This window comes from Limanda limanda, chromosome 6 (assembly GCF_963576545.1).
Source record: "Limanda limanda chromosome 6, fLimLim1.1, whole genome shotgun sequence".
In the NCBI taxonomy this organism is placed as follows: domain Eukaryota; kingdom Metazoa; phylum Chordata; class Actinopteri; order Pleuronectiformes; family Pleuronectidae; genus Limanda; species Limanda limanda.
The window spans coordinates 22298129-22318813 of record NC_083641.1 but is presented as its reverse complement, the minus strand read 5'-3'; the positions used below and the strand labels follow the sequence as shown (position 1 = coordinate 22318813).

General features: G+C 44.8%; 1 protein-coding gene across 1 annotated transcript in view; it reads right to left on the bottom strand.

Annotated features, from left to right (window-relative positions):
- Window positions 1–597: 597 nt before the first annotated feature.
- Window positions 598–20685, bottom strand: part of nxn (nucleoredoxin) — a 55461-nt gene continuing 35373 nt past the window's right edge. The window contains exons 2-8 of the mRNA XM_061072910.1: window positions 14411–14528; window positions 11031–11164; window positions 8591–8691; window positions 8059–8165; window positions 7115–7294; window positions 6469–6593; window positions 598–901 (exon numbers count right to left, since the gene is read on the bottom strand). Coding sequence (XP_060928893.1) covers window positions 719–901; window positions 6469–6593; window positions 7115–7294; window positions 8059–8165; window positions 8591–8691; window positions 11031–11164; window positions 14411–14528 — 948 coding nt within the window. The 3' untranslated portion in view covers window positions 598–718. The remainder of the gene's footprint in view (window positions 902–6468; window positions 6594–7114; window positions 7295–8058; window positions 8166–8590; window positions 8692–11030; window positions 11165–14410; window positions 14529–20685) is intronic.

The window sequence follows — 20685 nt, the reverse complement described above, 5'->3', positions numbered from 1 at the left end:
CCACCATTTACAACTGGCTAGAGATGACGTTCACTCACATCATGACACACACAAGACACTGGGGGTTTAAAAACATCAGTCATTGTTCTGTTACGAGCAACGTGATCTTTATGTGAAACCTGTCAGACTGTTGTAGTTTGTTTAGAATACGGCCCTGAGGGCTAACGGCTACATCCGACTGAGGTTTAGCACATTTGCACTAAGCATACATATGAATCACAACTGTAAAAATGCATTTTTCTTTCTCAACATCATTCAAAAACCAAAAGTAACAAGGATCTTGCAGACATAACAATAAGGAAGCAAAGAATCAGCTGAAGAATAGGTCCATTGGGTAATTCTCTGTTTTTCTCTAGAAACGCTACAGTGTGAAAAAAAAAATACAAATACTTTTCTTGAGGCCAAAAGAAAAGAAAACAACAGAATCTCCATATATATATTACTGTAGGGACTAAAGTCAATGCAAGGCACCACAGGAGAAAGAGAGGACTCCATGAAAAGAGGGAACATGTCTAAAAAAAAATGTTAAAATGTCAGTAAAAAGTGAGACATCTCTCTAAGAGTCTGACAGAGTCAGGAGGGTGGGGGGGAAGAGAGAGAGACAGTGGGAGGCTGGGGGGGAGGAGTGAGGGGGGGAGGGGGCGTAGCAACAGGTCAGGGTTCGATGATGGAGTGAGTCCCAATATAGTGTGTCCCCATGTATATTCAGACGTCCTCTTCAGATGGGCTCTGGTTTGAGCTTTTCAACCAGGAAGTCGTTGACAAACTGCTCCACCTCGGCCGGCGTGATCTCCTCCACGTCGCGGACGTACTTGGCGCGGGCCGACATGTCCAGGATGGTGAGCAGAGGTGCAGCCTCCGGGAGGTTAGTGTAGTCCCGCAGGGAGTCGCTCATGTCATCCTGCGGTCACAGAGGAAGCAATGATACAGTGATAAGCGTGAGATCACATGGTGTGACAGCGGCTGTTTGAAAGCTCGCTGAACAATCAATATTTATGCTGCCCATAAATTACAAATCGCAATTTGTTTCATTGGTAATGCTCAACAATGGAAAAACTACCAAAAGAATCATTTCAACATGGACAATATGTCCCTGTAAATGTCCCTGAAAAAGAAGCAGTGGGTTTATGAGTGACAGGGTTCAGTTGTTGGCGTGGGAGAACTTTAATATACGTTGGAACCTTTGTTTTATAACGTGCAGGGACAGAGATAGAAACTTTAAAAACGAGCTTCAAGGATTCATTCATTATTGAGAGTGAATAAGAAATTGCAAGGTTTCATTATTCAGCCGTGAGAGCTTCTGGTTTCCACGTTCCCTTCCTGACACTGATCCATTATTCCTTTCACATTTCTTTTTCTAAGTTTAGCGCATCTCGTGTGTTTGTGTTTTGTCAGGCCACACGGTTCGCTGATTACACGCACACAGCTACTTTCATGGGAGACATTTGCTGTTCCTCATGACAGCGTGACCTGATTTCCCCTCAGCTCAGCTCGCCGGCTCAGAGCGAGACTCGCAGAGACCGAATACCATTTTCATATGGGAGAGATTATGTCGAGGGAAGCAGAACTAACAAGAAAGGGCCAGAGGGTGGCACTGCAACAAAGAGCTGCACTCTCTCACAGAGGCGGTGACTCTGATGTTCATGCTTGTTAGTTTCTGATTCATGTGCCAGTGTGAGTTTTGTCAAAACAAAGTCAGGGACTCAGCGACTTGGGATGGATTTCCAGCTACACTGAACACACAAGCGCTTCCTCCTCTCGGGCCTCTTTGTTCTGTCTTTTCCGCTTTATCCAAAAATCTGCAGCTTTTCTTGCTAAATAAATCAAACCCCACACAATCAGCTCTTCATCGAACATCTTGGCTGCTGCAGTGGCTGCTACCTAAAAAGGACACGTAGGCCAAGATGAAGTACGTGATCCTCCGCTTTGCTAAACTGCAAACAGCTGGAACAGATGAGTTGCTGTGTGTGGTATTTTCTCTCGCAGGCGGCTGACTTCCTTCTGAACTGAGCCTTTTTTATTATGCTGCAAATCACCATTCATTGATCACTTAATACCCACAGATGTAGGACAACGTTGTTACGGGTGCAACGCTGCTCGCTGATAAAACCCTTTCCCCCTGTATGCTCACTTGCAGCCAAACCGAGCGTCGATCACAGATCATCACACGGTGCATGGAAAACACAAAGAGGGGAAATTGGACAATCTGTCCCTGTGGCCTTTCCAGCCTCTCCGATGTGAGTAGGGTTGCAAAGGGGCGAAGAAGTTTCCGGTAAATTTCCGGAAACTTTCCATGGGAAGTTAAGCTCGGGAATTTTGAAAAAAAAACAAAAAACTACGCATATTAAACGCTGAGCAATAAAAACATAATTCAGAACTCTAATTTAAAGATGTATGGAATGCAGAACACGCTTCACGTTGAATTTCAACCCTCCACTGTGCATTCTTCCATCACATGCACAGATAATTCCCAGCATCCTTCACTCTACAGCAGGGCTATTGAGGCCTGCTGTAGTGTGCAGGACTAGTCAGGTAAGTTTTTATGATATTACTGGGGAAAATATATTAGCATGCTGATTGAGGATTGTTCATCTGTTCATCTAGCCTATTTCTATTCATTTATCCATCAATTGTAAAATATGATTACAGACGATTCCAATTGTTTGGCTAACTATTTATATCTCTGGCATTGCATTAGTGTTTTTTTACATACTTTTTTCTCACCTTATTCTACAGAACAATGCCACATGCACTATCTCATGATGAGACATTTAACCACAGCCAATATAGAAGGAAAGGCTGTGTACATTAGCAAATACTGTGCAAAGACCTATGTTAAGAATGACGCAGAAGTGATGCAGAAGCATATAGTCAGGTGCCCAAAGTTTCCTCAGGGCTCAAATCAGCCTATGACACAACAAAATGTTTATATTTATGTCTGTATATGACAAGGTAAATGCAGTTAGTATAAATTACCCACAACATTTCCAGTTTATTCCCGTTAATTCCCGTATATTCCCGTTAATTCCCATGGAAAGTTTCCAGCTTTGAATATTCCCGGAATTTTGCAACCCTAGATGTGAGGAGACGTAATCTCCGCCTCGTTCTCTGTTCGTTTTGTGTGACTTCTCTTGCTTGTGTAAACTGCGGAGGTGCTGCCCCCCCTCCGCCCTCCTTCCACACAAAGGGCCCCTCTGCTGTAAAGCGCCCTCTCAGCTGAGATAAGGCTCAGCGTGTGTTTACCGTGTGGAACCTGCTGGGCCATGTCAGGCTCTCTCTGATTATTGATGCACTGTGGCATTTCACAGACGCTGATCATCTGATAAGGCCCCGAACTGATGATGATAACAAACCTGCCCACCGGCCTCTGATGTTCCCGACAGTTAACGGTTCATCAGTTCGTGTGCAGATGTGGGATTTAAGCAGATTACAAGAACTAAAGAACATCTCTTGAGTTGCATGAGAGTAGAAAAAAAAAACCTTCCAACCAAAGATAAGAATAAACTGCCAAAAAAGCACGAATTATTTATGTGAGCAGGAAAAGCTGCTGAACTCCACATGATCCAACCACTAGAATACATTTTTAAATATTAACAATGTGTTAAAAAGGAATAATGAAATGCAGATTTTCCTTTTAAAGGTTTAATCATAAGGTCAACTCACAGTCATTGAGATTAAAGTCGATACGCGATGTTACTGGCTCTGTGAGGCTGTACTTAACTTTGAGCTGAATACTAACATTAGCATCACCAGACTTACTCGATACTGATGTTGAAGAAGAATATTCACCACCTCAACTTAATATACAAGTTTACTTATATTTACTCATGATGACATGTTGCAGGTATTCTAGTCATTAAAGTACTGAACAAAATAAAGGTTTGACCCGATGACAGCAGAAGAAAATGTATCACCTAAGTCATCCTGAGACCTGAATGGTCATATTTTATAGGCTCAAATGTAAATAAGTCTGAAATTAATTCATTATCAAATGATCCTCCAATTATTTCCTTTAATAACTGAAAAACATCCAAAATCAATGGAAGATGTCCATCAAAATATCATCCTGACTATGTCAACATCTTCAAATATCCTGCAAACGTCTCAATTTGTTCAATCAACAGTCAAAACCCCCACAAAATCAAATTACACAAATGTTCATATTTGAGATCCTGGAATCGAAATTGTTGCCTATTCTTTTCTCTATAGATGGATTTTTAAATTGTTAAACTAATAATCTCAGTTCTGAAGTCACTCAGCGTCAGAAGTCATTAAGTTTCATCCTCTGGACGCGATGAATATCAGCACAAATTGTAAATTACATGCATCTCAAAGTTAGAGATTCCCCCCCAGTGAGGACCAAATGTATTTTCAAGGCAAATACAGAGAATAATAACAGGAACAAACACTTTCAACATGCTCAATGTGTTTTGACTTATATTTGCTTGAGAGGAAGTGCTGCACTGTTCATGCAACCCGTCATGATCCAAAGTCAAAGCAAGCGTTCCGTTCAGGGACTCACACAAAGCTTTGAAGAGCAGAATCCCAGCTGCTGCTCGCCGCACAAAGTCCGTTAAAATTCTTATGAGAGAGGAAACAGCACCAGAGTTCACTTTGCACTCGACTGCTACTACACAGAGAACAAAAGATCCTTCATTCTGCATTTAAGAATCTGTACTGTACCACTCTGGCCCCTTTTTCTTTCCAGTAAGGTAAGAAGATCCTGTGTCAGTCAGCTCAGCCGGGCATCCCCCTGAGAGACTGCCAACATACTGACGTCTCATGGACACAGAGAACCCAGCAGCTGGCCTGGCAAGGAGCGTGCGACTGCCAGGGCCAAACCCGGGCCAAGGTGCAGGAGTCTGAGCCCAGATCCTCAAGCAGGAAAGTGATATCTGACCGTGACCTCAGTCTGGAAATGAAACCTGGTGATTTCATAGCCGGTTGAGCTCTAGCCAGGAAATTATACCTGGGTGACAAGGATGTCAAAATGATCCGGCTTAGCACACGTGCCACGAGGGAAACCAGGCAAACCCATCACAACACAAGTGCAACATTGTGCATTCATGGCAGGTCAGATACATGTTGGCAGACAGACGATGAACACAAAACACTTTCAAGTCGACTCGTCTTTCATGAAACTTAAAAGCTCTTCTTGGTGCGTATGTCAATTACATTTTGAGGCTGAGATGAGGGCGGGCGGGGGGGCTTTGGACCGAAGCTGCACGTGCAGGCCCACAGAGGAAACCTGAGAACGGCCTTTGGTGTGTGAGACGAGAAACCAGCGCTGTCCTCCCACACAAAGAGAAATGGAAGGAAGGGAAGTTGGGGGGGGAGCAGGGGACTGAAGAGGCAGCTAATCTCGTAATTATGTCTGACTCTGCTGCTGCGGCTGCTGCCTACTCCACCAGCTCTAGAAAGGTCAGAACAACATGAGATAACAAGAGTTATGAAAACTCCAGAGTCTGTCCCACACAGGGAAGACGAGGGAGGAGAAACAGCAGGAGATGGAGGGAGGATTTGGAGCCAGTGTGAGGGAGGAGAGGAATTCTTCTGCTTCTATTACTATAGGAGGGAAACAGATGAATTGTGGGTAGTAGATGAGTGTCTCTCTGGCAGGTTCAAGAGGCCCAATAAAGGAAGGAAGGGTAGAATAAGGAAATTCTGACAGTTGCCAGGGTGCTCATTCAAACCTGGGATTTACAAAATGAGTTTATTACATATTAAATGATTTATATCTTTATTTGAATGTACATTTAGGCTGATAAGAAATGTAGAAATGCATAAAATATGTTTGGAGTTTAAATTTTCCATTATATTGTTTGTCCAGAGAAAAAGCTTTTTTTTAATAAATAAATATCTAGATTATTCTTCTTCAATATCCAAACTTGATCATATTGGTTGTCAGGCCCATTGTACACTGCCTGCTCAGCATCGAACAGCAGACAAAGTTAGCGACTAGCTGGTGTTCACAATGGAGCCTTTAGCTACTAAAGAGCCCCCCTCCCCACACCCACACCCAAAAGAAAAATGCTAATGTTTACTGGATGTATAAATCCTCATCAGTTTTCAAACACTTTATATCAACACCACGTCGTTGCAGTGTTCACAGTGTGTTATTGTTAACTTTGAATACAAATTAATCACACTAAAATCCTTTGGAATCAGTATTGTGTTTGTCCACTAGAGGGCACTAACGTTTGTTTTTCAACTGTTGAGTCTCTCGCCTGACCTTTTTCCAGATGCAGGGTTTGTCATCTTTCAGGGTTTGTTTATATTGCAAGTTAATGTATAGCAATCTTAAGGGCTGATAAATAACCTTATCATTGTAGTCTGTGTTCGCAGGTATGTGATATTAAAGCACATGACCAGGCGCAGTAGAACAAACATCCCACAGTGGCAGCTCTGCGAGTGCGAGTGAAACGGTATTTTACTCGGTCTTGAGTGGCCTTGAGTGTCTTATCTCACCTCTCCAGCCACAAAGAACAGAAGCGGCGTCTCCTCCTCCTTGTCTTTGTACTTTGCCATGAGCTTCTCTGCTATTGGTTGAATCAGCTCCTTGGCCGGCTCCAGTTCCCCCTCCTCCTCGGCATCTGAAGGGGAGAGAGAGAGAGAAAGAGAGAGAGAGAGAGACACACAAGGAGGATGTTAAAACTATGAAAAGTGGCCACCTGGGAGAGGAAAAGTGCACAGATGAGTGAAATGGAAGGGAAGGGAAGTGAGATGACGGGTGATCAGATGAGTGAAGAGATAATGGAAACTGTACAGGTCTCCATCTTGTTTTCAGATCTGCTTTGACCTTGAGAGACGTCTGGGTGGTCTCAGATTTTAAAGGGTCATCGCTATGCAACCTCTCCTCTGAGGTGCTGTATTGTTCTGCGTCATAATGACCTCACAAGTGCCCTTCACGTCTAAATCATTCTTCCGTCTTATTCACAAACCCACTGCATTTCGCGTCCTCACACCTGTATTAGCATATCAATAGATGGAAATGCTAGAAAGATTTCCCAAAGACCCCAGGGACCTCTCGACACTGGAAGAATTTTCCATGGAGTCTTGACATTCAACGTAAATGCCACCTCATTCATGCACAAGCAGCTGTGAGTCTCCTCACCCACAAACAGGACCAGGCACGGCCCCTCGTGGAGCTGCACGGCGTTGGACTCGCTGAGCTCCAGCACGGGCCGGGGGTGCCAGGGGAAGAGCCGGCACTCCGGGTCGTTCAGCACCTCCACGCGGCCCTGTCGCGTGATCATGTGACCCTCTGCGTCCAACAGAATCAGCGTGGGAATACCTACAGAGGGAGGAGGGGGAAAAAACAAGAGGTGAGGATGGAGTGAGAGGAAGACAAAGGGAGGAGGGGAGGATGTGGGCAACAGTGTGGGAGGTGGCTGAGGTCATTTCCCTGAACGATGACGCAGACCGATCCCTCTCCCACTGAGATTGTCTCTGTTGTGTGGATGTTTTTCTGAACGGTTGTTGCCTTTCTGGTGACTGATCTCTCTATAGCTCTGTCCACTTTCACCTCAGCTGTGCCCACCCGTCTTGTTGGCTCTCATTTTCATACCGATTACAGTCTTGAGGCCTTATCAACAGCCGTATGACAAAAGCATGAGTCACTGTGATCCTCTCTGCGCATGTGGACTGAAGTGCAGAGGTGGGGGCCGTCATGAACTGCAGGGTTTTACATGGAGGGGGGGGGGGGCAGTGTTGACTCGTCCTCGGAGCATTCCTTGCATTCTTAGCAGGAGAGGCAGAGAGCCAGCTCTTGCTAACTTCATCCACAGCCCTCTGCACACACACAGAGGCGGGAACTAGAAGAAAAGAGTGAGGCACAGAGAGAGGGGCGGCACTGCAGCAGAGAACAAGACAGTAAACGTGATAACTGGCCCACATTCCCCCGGCTGCAGGGCGATCGGTGCCGCTGTTCACCGGCCCGGCACAGAGAGCTGTCAGTCGCTGTGTCATCGTTTCAGGGCGGTGACATCACTGAGCCCCTCTTGTTTCAGTTTGAATATCTGAGGCAACATCCATGAGGGGGCGTTGGCTGTGATTTACCTTGTATCCCGTAGAGTCTGTTGAGTCGTGATCTTCGAGCCTCATCTGAATACGGCACCGCCAACCACGGCATCTCGCTGAAGTACTGCTTGAAGGACTCCTCCGACCTGGAGTGGTTGGAAAACGTGAACAGAGGAATAGCAACAAGACAGACGTTGAGCTGGTGATCTCAATTAAAGGTCCAGTGTGTAAGATTTATAGGTGAAAGGGATCTATTGGCAAAAATTGAATACAAAATAACGTATAACAAAACCCTACAATGGATCCTTTATATTTAAATACTGTTTATTTACATTTGGAGCTACGGAGGCCGCCATGTTTTTTCCAGTCGTCCACACCTTTTGAGTTTTTATGACAACTGAAGGTTTCCTCAGGTTCTGTCTCAAGTTTGGAAGGGACGGGTGAGGTGACGGGTATTCAGCTGCAACATGCAACCTCACCACTAGATGTCACTAAATCCTACACCCAAACGTCAAATGTGTGCGTCGGATAAATACGATCCCGCTCGTGTTCTGGCCACAGTGCATCTCACCTGTCAGCGCTCACAAACACGATCTCGAACTTCTTTCCCATCTCTTTGACGGCTCGATACGTTTCCACCAAGACCCGGGTCAAGCTGCGGCACGGCGGACACTGTCAGAGAGAGAGAGAGAGATGAAAACAGAGAACGTAAGTGGAAGTGAATGAGAAGTTGCAGTGACATAATTACGACAGGTTGCTGCAGCAGCTTCCACTGGTTTGGGTATTTCCCAGATCTCTTCCTCTGTGTCACCATGTCAACATTTTTTTCACAAACTAGTAATTCTCTGGTGTTTGGTATCAAAACAAGCTTCTTAAAACCACTAATCTGCTGTAATACAGTAGCTTGAGAACACTTCTGAATGTGTGTGTGTGTTTGGAGAGGCCACACTACACCCTGGCAGGGGGAGTGGTGGTATGGCTGGCAGCACTGACATGAAATCCCAGTGTCATGGCAGCAGGAAGGAAAACAGACCCGTCAATCTCATGCTCTCTGTTTTCTCTCTTTCAGCTATTTAATGGTTTTCCTCTTTTCAAATTCTGAACATATTGCAACTGTCTATTCACACCAGACAAGCAAAATTATTTATGCACGGAATCTAATTGAAGTTATATTTTTTACTCTTCACTTGCCAAAAGTTCAGCAACTCTGTCTGGTGAGAGTGGATAGAATACATGTGTCTAAATATATAACTGCTTGAAGCACAGGTTCATCAAACATTGTGACATTATCATTGGAGATATTGATATTATTAATTTTACAAAGCTCCATAATGTTAACATGCAATGTCCTGACCACATGGTGGCAGCAGAAACAAGCTGTAAACACAATCATCTGTAATATGATGAACTTTTTTAACCAGCACCTGTTTACATATCCAGGAGATATGGAGCAATACTAGCCGTCATATGGAGTCGTCTTTCTGTCCAGCTGGTTAATGTAAAAGCAATAAATATGGAATATATTTACACTTTTATCTCTGTTTTGGCCTCTACCACCTCGAGGGAAACATCTGGCTCTTTAACTGCTAAATGCTTCATTATGTTCACCAGCTGGTCTCTAACCTGGTCTGTCTGGAGCAGCGCAGGTAAACTATAGTGGTGCTTCCCTGCTGTGAAAATTATTCTACAAGAGCAGTGAGCGTGAACGGAAACAGTAAAGGCCAGTTTATACTTCTGTGTAGGCGCTGCTTCGATTTCTAGGAGGAGAATAAACCAGTGTTTATAATATGTGCCCAAAAATAAGCTTTCATTTCTTCCTGGCTGTGAATGTCTTGCATGTTATTTCGTTTCTCATACATAAAAATCGACAATTCTAATTACCTAGATACAGACAATATTTCATCCCCATTCATTGATTACGGTGTGTCAAGCACTTTTATTGATCCAGACTTGCACACTCATCCCACCGACACAGAGGGGCTCTGATGGCTGTGAGAGTAACAAGCACAAAGTCTTCTGTCGATTTTCTGCTCATTAATTTGCTTCTCTCCCTGCTGCTCATAGAAGATAAGACTGTAAATTATGTTGAAAACTCATTACAGAGTAAACAGCGTTGTGTCACAGCCCCGTCTGACTATATGTGGCGCTTTGTTTATTGATATTTGCCACAGAAGAAGTTTGTAGAGAAGTTTAATTGTGGGAAGGTTATTAAAAAAACCTAAAACACATTCTCCTCATACTGCAGCGAAAAAGCAAAGTGTCATGTTTCCGTGCCGTGGGCCATTTCATATCCGTGGCACTTTAGGAGGAAAAGTTAAAAATACACAGCACCTGGATGCCAAGGCCAGGTGCTGGAATTTCATGTTTGCATAATTACTTTTAATGGCTGGCAGATTTACATTGGAGGAAATGTGGCGTAAAAAAAACACTGAAAAATAAAATCCAGTAATGGCTTTTGTGACTTGTCCTATTCAATCTGGTGTGGGTCTGGGGCGGGAGCCAGCGCTCAGGCGTCACCGCTCTGCAGAGCCGGTCTCCGAGGCTGCGGCTCTGGCAGCTGCCGCGCTGACTGGCCTCGGCGAGTCTGCATCTCATCACCAGCAGTCTGCGGACGCTGCAGCGCCTCGCATGCATCACTGAGTCCTGACCCCTCGCTGGATATCAGCAGGTCCAAAACAGAAAGAGACAATAGCGATGATGTCAGCGGGGGTGGGCGGTGACTGATGCCAACTTTAAAGAGCGGTCCAGAGGTGGTGGTGGTGAGAGGATGGACGGGCAGAGTTAACCGGCGGTAGTGTAAACACACACAGACACAATGGGGTCGCCTCCGCCCGCCCGCCTGCTCCTCTCTCTCTTATCTGTCTTGACTAACTGCTCTGCCTCTTCCTGCTGCGCTCCACTGCCACTGCCCTCTATTCCCCCCCCACGTATCGGTGTTTTGACAGAGATACGAGGCCTGGAAAGAGAAAGAGAAATCAGGGGGCTTCTTTGTCTTTGTTCTGCGCACTCACCCAGTGTGCTGAGAAGTACACTCCCACGTAGTGTCCCTCCAGAGCGCTGCTGTCTGTGGTCTGCCTGTTGTTCCGGAGCAGAGGCCCTGCCACCACCTCTGCAAACGGCTTCGGCCCCCAGGGGAACTCCAGGCCTGGCGGAGGGTAGGAGAGTGGAGGGGGCAAAGAAAAGGGGAAGATGGGGAGGAAAGGAAAAAAAACAGAAAAGAAGAGAGTCATGCTAGCAGCACTGTGAGGCTGCTCGTACACAGGGAAGCTCGGAGCTAAATGCTAACATGCTGGTGTTGAGCTGCATGATAAACTGCTGTAGTAGTGGACGAGAAGCTAATTATATATATATGAATGTTTCCAAAGCTCCGGAAATATTTAACTCAAAACCTTGACCTTCCTCTCGGTGCATTAGAGGAAACGTCAAGGGATCATTAAGCATTTAATGTCGGGGAACCGAGACCGACAGGTTTAGATATTTCAGATATTACCATGAATTATGCATCCAGCGTGAATAAAAATCACCTTACAATTAAACATAAGATCCAGAGACGTCCTCTCGGTGTTCCTCATGGCTGCTGTGATCCAAGAGTCATGTGCACTTGTCATGTTTAGGCTACTCGCAGGTTTTTTTCTGTGTGTGACATCTGCTTTTGCGAACACACACCAGATGCAAAATATGATTTTAATAATAACTGAGAGCCGTGCCCCTCGAGCAAGGCTGGACGTCTGCCAGAAATACTTCGCCCCCCTGCTCTCTTTCACACTCTTCCTTCCCTTTTCAAGGTGTCTCCATTGTTGCCGTCAAGCTCTGGAGATGCGCCGGTGAAGCCGAATTGAAAAGGAGGGGTAATCACAAATGAAAGCTCGTACGGTCGGGTCCTAATGGCCTCTTATGTGAGAGCAGTTGTTCAGGGCTTCATTAGGCGGGAGAGACACGTCGGGGCTGCGCTGGTGCGGCCTTTTATTGTTGCACTGATTGTGAAAGTGCACTCCATCTTGGCGCTGCAGGCTAGTCAGCCGCCACTCAGGTCGGGCCTTTCATCGAGAGTGAAAGGCAGATGGTCCTGAATCAGTCGCCCGCCCCTCCCAGTCCCGGGCAAACTTTTACTGCCCCTCTCCTCTCCTGAACATAGCTGCTGACTCATCACGTGACCAACCTGCTCTCCGTTTGCCTAAAGCAGGAAAACTGAGGGATAGAACAAAGACGAAAGCTTTGTTTTTCTTCAAGAGGATGTGCACCGGCGTTGGAAAACTCCCGCTAATCAAGTGCCACTGTCCCTTCTCTGCTAGAGAGATAGAGATTAATGTTTTCTGCAGCCACTTCTACTTTGGAGGAACAGTTAATTCATCATGGAAATAACACTGCGGGCTAGGACTGGCTTTCATCTGGCAGACAGTGAAATCTGTCATAATACTGATTCTGCTCCACTGCTGCGCTGCCATAAAGCCTCTATTCTTCCCCCTCACATGACTAATGGCGCTTTCTGTTTTCAGGATGACCAAACCCAGTATGAAAGAGGCAGCGTTATAAAATATTAAGACCTTCAGAGCCACAGAGGACGTCCTCGGTACAAGGGAGGAATGCAAGCCCACTCTTGTTAATTCTCTGTCTCGGCTTCAAAGTGAAGAAATTATAGGGTTCGCAGTTGAGGGAGTGAGACACAGACACGTTATAATATTCCTGCAGAACCATAATTAAAGAAGCATCAACACAAACGAGGGGGGGAAGAAAGTTATTGCATAATGTTTTGGTGGAACAGGGAGTGATGTGGCAAAGCAATATCTCCACGTTCAACTCTGACCAGGCATTTGATAAACAGAATCAGTGTGTGTGTGTGTGTGTGTGTGTGTGTGTGTGTGTGTGTGTGTGTGTGTGTGTGTGTGTGTGTGTGTGTGTGTGTGTGTGTGTGTGTGTGTGTGTGTGTGTGTGTGTGTGTGTGTGTGTGTGTGTGTGTGTGTGTGTGTGTGTGTGTGTGTGTGTGTGTGTGTGTGTGTGTGTGTACTGAGTTACTGCACTCATTACAGTTTATTTGACTTTATTTCGTGACACACCCGAGGTAAACCAGATAGTTTAGGTTGGAACAATTCCCCTGTATGATTTTGAACTGTAGCAGAGTCCAGTTTTAGTCCGTTTGTTATTCATCCACAGCACTGTAACATGTGGTGTCTTTCCCTCCGCCTGTTTTTATGGACATTTTCAATTTGCACATTGTAAACCTGGAGTGGAAAAAAGGTGTTGAGGTGCCATGGAAACAGATTTAGCAAATAAATCACAATGTACGTTGAGCCCTGTCTAGAACTTGAGGAGAACTATGACAGATAAGTGACTTAAACATGATTTATTTGCATCGTATTGTTTGAGCTTTGACTGATGCTCTTTTAATTAGGTCATCTTGTTACTTCTGCAGTGGTTTAACGGCACCTGCTTGAAGAATCATCTCTATTGCCCAAAATCTTTGCATAACACAAGTGGCTGGAGCTGCACATTAATGCACATTTTAGCAGCTTTCCCCAAAATTTGATGGAAGGATGCAGTATGGGTCAGGGAAGAACTTAATTAAATGTTGTTGCACATTATTTTACTTTCATTAACATTGCCAGATACTGCATTTTCACCTTTTTACAAGAAAATAATTAATGGATCTTGATGGAAAAAGAAGAATGGAGGCACATTTAGGGCACGAATATGGAAAGACCGTTTACCGGCATTCACACCTCGGTCAAATCACTCTGCAGTTGACTTGGGTTTGAAATTGTCTCCGGCTCTAATCGCAGTGATGGAAACGTGATTCACAGATGAGGGTGTTGATTTGGCAGGTGAGAGAAGTTGTGAAGTTAAACACGACACATCTACTGGCAGGAAAAAACAGCATATACCCGCTAATCTTGGTGTGAAAGAGGAATACGAGTGTGTGAAATGAAAGGACTGTTGGGCCTTGTCGGAGGTATGCGCTCCACTCAGTGCCAATCTAGTGCATAAAGTTGTTCATTCATGCCCCCGTGCCTCAGGGGAATTTCACCTCCTACCTGCTGTTGTTTAACAAGGAAAGGTGCAACTGTCTGATGTGAACTCAAGAGTGAGTTAACATGGGTGTTAGCACCTTGCTGCAGCTGTTGGTGTTGATTAAAGAGATTACACTGCCACACGCTTGTTAACCACAGCTCAGAGTAGCAGAGGAATGATCTCCTGCATGAAGTCAGGATTATTGGTGTGAGGAATTGATCTGTACCGCTCTGTCCCTTGATCTCAAAATGTTTTCCTGTTACCTCATTAACAATTCATCTCTAGGGTTGAATTGATGGTGATTGGGGTTAATGTTTACAACTCTGCAAAGAGGAGCGAAGTCAGAGCTTGTGGTCAAGGAATACAAATAAATGTGGGATCTCACCTTTGGGGTCATCTCGGACCACCAGGAGACCGTTCCGACACACCACCTTCCCCGTAGCTGCATCCACAAACACCAGCGATGGGATACTGGTTACCTTGTACTTGTTCCACAGCTTCATCTGTAGAGAGAGAAGGATGAGAGGAGATGTTAGAGAAAAACCTGAATGGAAAGACTCCAAACAACACAACCATATGTATTTCAATCTCACAGCAGGAAACGTGGTTGAAAATGATGTCCTCAGTGCAGCAGAAGTATGTTCACCTGAAATACAACACTCCAAACAAAACCAATGTCAGCAGAGGGCTATTTGTAATTTATAGGTCATAACCCCACTCTGTCATTTTTAAAAGAGACTCAAAGGTAGAATAAAAAATAAAGGAGTGCAGTCAAGCCTGAGGTGAATTTGCAGAGGGTGCGGAGCACACTGCTGCAGGGCTGATCTAACTTTAAAGAGTCTGAATGTGAGCGAACCCGTGCGATCTTTGCTGCGTCATGAATAAAAGCTGAGGGAAAAAAGAAAGACCCACTCCTGCTCTGAATCCTGAATGAATTACTGCAGCTTTTTGGATCTACGCTTCGTGCTTTCGCAGGTATTTACGAGCGCCCGTGGGCTTTAAATTTAAACATAATACCTCCTATATGATGAGTTTATATTAATGCAGCCTCATAAAGTCCAAAAATACTCTTGACGGCCAGAAAATCTGTGCATGAACCCGAGTTATTTATAGAGTTCAGCGAGCGCAGAGTGTAGCCCTTAACATCAAAGAGCAGATCAAGCATTTAAAGCCTTTCCTATCTGAGACTCACTTTCCATATCAGAGGGGAAGACTCCTACACTGTGAATAGAAAACAGTCCTGTCTTGTAAAAGAAAAGCAATCAGCGATGTGCAATGCTGCTGCTTCAGCAACTACAGCAGAAGAGGAGGAGGAGGAGGAGGAGGAAGAAGAAGAAGAAAAGGATCCCTCAAATGAATTCCTGAAAGCAGCTCCGAAAATTCAGAAAGGAGGAAAAAGAGAAACACTCTAAAACGCTCTAAAAAACAGAATGTGTTTACATGTGAAGCAACGTTCTGTTATCAACCCCATTAAAACAAAAGTCTGAATAGGACCCTGCGATGTAACAGTAAACAGTGTGTTCTGGAGTTAGTCGCATTATGACGTCTTATTTGAGTTTTTGCAGCAGTTTGCAACATCAACACATATGGAAGTTACCAAATGAGACTGTATGTTCTGTAACATGTAAACAGGAATACGAATGGAATATTCTATTAGCGACTCATATAAACATCATAATCAAAAAAACGTCTCATTCAGAATAAAGTCAACAACATTTTGTTGAAGCTATAAGTTTCAGTTTCAAAATGCCATAAATAATTTTGCAGGGAAAAAAACACAAGTAGTTAAGAAGGAAGGGTGACTACATCTTTTATAAATGAACACATTTTTTTTACTCTTTAACCATTCAATTTATTTCCTGCTTAACAAAGCCAAGCACTTCAGTACCTGTGTAATATAATGATTTGTTCTGTCTGGGTGATGCGGTTGTTATTCTAAGAGATTTTTAGCCAAATAACGTGAGCAGCGTTTTCCTCGGGGCTTGGTGAAGTCAGTCTGGAGTTTGGTTACCACTGAGCTCCAGGTTGATGAAAACCTTTCGTTGCCCTTTTTTTGTGAAAAGCGTGACTTCACTGCAGGAGCAGCGAGGCTCCTGCAAGCTGCCATCTCCCTTATTCAGTCTGCACATCACGACATGTGTTTCACTCAAATTCTGCTGCCTGCCGTTTTGCGAGTGTATGGCAACGTGCCCTTTCTGGCAGGAGGGGTCAGACGGTCTGTCCCATGGAGAAGACGAACCGGAGCCCCCATACTCTTGTTGGTTTCACCACATGCTCCGTGCTGCTCTGGAAACTCAATCTCAGCTCACAAATTGACAGTGTTACAGGCGTTAACTGTGATTCTCTGAAAGCCTGACACTGCGTCTGTGTAACTCGGCGGCTGTTTCGCTCGGCTGCCTGCTGTCATCCACATTGACGTGATGAGAATGGGAGTCAGATTTTGATTTTAGAGTGTGAGAGGGACGCAAAAGAAGAAAAAAATACCCAGTGTGATAGGGTGAGTGGTTCAACACTAGCACCAGAATGTCAGATATATTCCATCTATCAGAAGCCTGGAGGTACCCACACGGAGGTGTGTAGCAGCATATCAATAAGCTAACACGATTGTGGAAGCATACAGGTGTTCAAAGTGGCCTCAATAACCTGCACAGTAAAACTTCTGTTGGACCTGTGTGCAGTATAGGTTTTGAAAGCCCCTCGAAAATAAAGTTGTGATTTGTTAACTTGAGCTATGTAAATCGAATCTGCTTGTTGCAAAAAGTATGTAAGATTCATCCTCTGGGAATCCTGAACATTTCATGGCCATCCATCTAATAGTCGTTGAGGTATTTCCAGTCTGGACCGAACTGACCCGTCCTGAGAGACAAACCTATTCCCATGATGACACCACAGGTTAATGTACGTCTCCTGAAGCACAGCGAGCAGGACAAGATGGCTGTGTACCTATCGGCTTTCCTCAGTCCTATCTTTTCTCTCATGCCGCAGTATCAAAAGAGCAGCTGTGAGATTGTGTGCAGCAACCGCAGAGGCAGAACCGATTCCTCCTCTTTGTCTTGCCACTAATTTACTGCATCCTTGAATCACGTCTGCCTGGTGATTTGGCTGCAGATCAGAGTCGCCTCCGGATGCTAAATCCTCCGAGGCCTCAGATCTGCCTTTAGTATAGAAGGGCTGTTATGATTCCAGGGCGGACAAATGACCTTGTGAGTACAAAAAGCTGCAGGTTCCGGTTCACTGTCGCAAACAAACAGACCTCAAATGGATTTCTGCACCTTGAAAGACAAAATGACTGGGTGGGGGCGGAAGCCGGGGGAACCTCACACATGTCATCTTCTTGTAAATCTAAAAAAATCTCCTTCTAAAATCATGAAAATAATAGTTCTCGCAATAACAGCACACGTTGAAAACAGGAGGATCACATGCTTCAGTGATTGATTTTCTGCAAAACACTTTTACACTGTTGAGAATTGCAGGCTGAGACAATAATTACAGAATGTGACATGATGATATGTTGCACTGGATAACAGACATAAATCTTATTGTCAGCTCTGCCCTCATTCCTGGACTGAGACACGAGAGGCGTTAAAGATATTTTCATCTTCTTGTCTGGTTTCGTCAATGTACTTATTGGACTACAGTGTTTCTTATGTGGTGTTATCTAATCCATCATTTTGACGATTGAGGAAATGCAATATTGACTTTTTTTCCCCGAGTTGTATGAGAGGATTGATGACTTTCACTCTTGTCATTACAGAGCAGAGCTAGTTAGCTTAGCGTGAAATCAATTTTTATTTAATTTTTTGTCTCCCCTTCCTCACATTGCACAAAACTACCCTGGATATGAGAGTGTGATCGTGGGGTGGAGCCGCTGTGTCAAGATTCCACCGATAAACAAGCTTGACCAATCGTGAGTCCGTCTCAGGTGCCAATCATGAAGTCTCACTCCATTTTTATGATATCAAATAACTAATTGAAAGCAAACTTAAAAGGAGAAATGAACACTTAAACATGCATCAGTGTCATAAAGTTATCTTGGAGTCTCAATGTGGGCATTGAAGAAGGAGCAGAGCTGCAAGGCATGTTGTGTCTGAGGTTCACTGGTAAACCCTGTGGTGGACCCAGAACCCACTGGAGGGACTACAAATCCCAGCTGGCCTAGGAATGCCTTAGATCCCCCAGGAAGAGCTGGAAAGCATGTTTGGGGAGAAGGATGTATGGAACACCCCTACTTGGACAATTATCTCCATGACCCAAGCCAGTATAAGTGTCAGACGATGGATGGATGGAGTGAAGACAAAACCTTGGCCTCAGTTACAGTTTACACATGTTCTGCATTTCTCGGGCCAAAGGGTTATTTTGCTGAAAGCCCAACAGACGAGTCTCGCACAAGCTAATTACCATGTAAACCGCTTGAAGATTGCATTCGCTGCATCATGATTGCGTGTTGCCACTCTTTCTCTAAGGGGCTTCTATTCATTATCAATATCAACAGAGTGTGTAACTCTGGAGCAGGAGGCTTGACTATATAGTTATACAGTTGTTTAAGTAGGCCAATAACCTCTGTAGAAAGCCCACCAAGACTCAAGAGAGAACTGGAAATCCATACTAACAATCCATGTATTCTCCTGGACATGCAGGCATTAGCCTCACACTGCGCCTGGTGCTCATCATGCTAATTGGATCCCGCATGGCTATGGATCCACGTCCAGAAGGAGAGCAAATCTGCCTTCACATCATTGTGCATGGACATACCAAGGTTAAAGATCTTTTCCCCACTGGATTTTTTTAAACATGTACACCCATTAGTTTTGGATCAATGGCTGGATTCCTTAACTACTTGTAACCATTCCAGAAACAGGAGAAGGAACAAGCCCCAATCCCAAGACATCCACATTTCCATGTTGACGCCATGCGTGGCAATCGCCTTCATGCTTCTTTGCACTTTATGGCAGCAGTGCTCCTTTAAGAGGTGGCTGAGCTTATAGGTGAATAGCCCCTGTGGTGTAAAACATTAAAATCCACACACATGTTCTTCAGTTTTGGTTTAGTCTCTTTTGAAATGTCGACAGCCTGCAGTGACATTCGGCTTCTGTCAGTAACCGACTGGGCTCTACACCGGCTGCTCTGTGGTGAGTGTCACCCTGTTGAGTGAACTAGACTGGAAGAAATTTCATCAGTCAACGGTCCCAATTCACCTGTGATTGTTCGAGTCATATCTCCTCGCAAATCTGCTTTCACTGAGCCGGTCGGGCCTGAGGCGTCTGCCAGACGCTTCCATCGCAGCCTCATTACAACTGTGCCTCTACAAAAGAAAAGTCAGCTCTTCACAAAAGAGGACATGAGAGGAACCCTGCTGTGATGCTGATAGCAGCTCAGGCCTTCATCTTCACATGAAGGACAAACGGTGATAATCTTATTGATATCTTCAAGAAAAGGGGGCTACATCTTCATGTTATTTAATCCATTTAATCCAGATAAGATTTCACAATTCACAAGATGTGTAGTATTTATAATCCCTTCATTCATGTCGTAATTCATTTATTGGCACAGTTTTCAGTGGGGACTGGGAAGAAGCAATGTGTTCTACATTATTCAGGGAGGACATAGACAAAGTTGTGTTCCAGTTTGATTTACATCTTCAAAATAAGATAGGTTTTTAAAAATAAAATCCAATATTTCATCTATTGCAGAGATTTCCTGCACAGGGGATAGAACAGTCAGCTGATCGATGGCCGTGTTTCTTGCCATACATACATCTTCATTGTTAAGTGTGTGAAGCCAGTTGTTGGAAAATGGGAGGTTGTCTGTCTGATGGACAGAGCAGCCCTCTGAAGACATGTTCAACAAACACGTTAGTCTTTTACTGGGACATCTTTTTATTGGAAGTGCCCTCAGGCGGTGTGATCTCTGACCGTAAAGATTTACTGTAGCCGTGCAGGGGAAAGCGAGCTGGACTGGAAGAGTCTTGCTCTGCCTCCTTGCTCTTACACCAGCTTTTCTCAAAATCACCGCTGTAATATGGATAACTGAATCTGGAAATGGATTCAAACTATGCAAGGCAGCAGGTACAGCTCATTCATCATGTGTCAGGAAGCTTTCACGTCAACATCTAAACCATTCTGCATTTTCTGGTCATTCCTCAGGTTGAAGAAAGATGGGAAACAAAACTTCTCCTGCTCACTCATTACACCTCCGGACTACACCGCTGCTGACTCCCTTTTGGCTGGGCCCCTGCAGCCAGCTTTGACTTGCATTCCTCCATGCTGCAACCTGCCTCTGCCCAGTCTGCTCCCGAGGCTCTCAGTAACTGCCTGTATCCACTTCAAAACACTGTTGCTGCTCTTCACAGCTACAAAGGGAGCCCTCCCCTCCCACCTCTCAGCCGTACTTCAGCCCACACTACGCCGGCTAGTGTGTGTTACTCGGCGCTTCCATCTGTGGCGCTTTGACCCGACTCTCCCTTTACCCGGTCAAGAGTGTTCCCCCAATGTGGCTCCCCCGGCGGTGAAATACACATCTCAAAAAACGCCATGACAGCTGCTGCCCTTTCTCTGTGTGATGACCTATCACTTAATATGCTTCAGCCTCATCTCGTTGTACATGTGCTTCTGCCTTACATAAAGAACCGTGCTTTCAACTTGGAGAGCTGGGGTCACATGA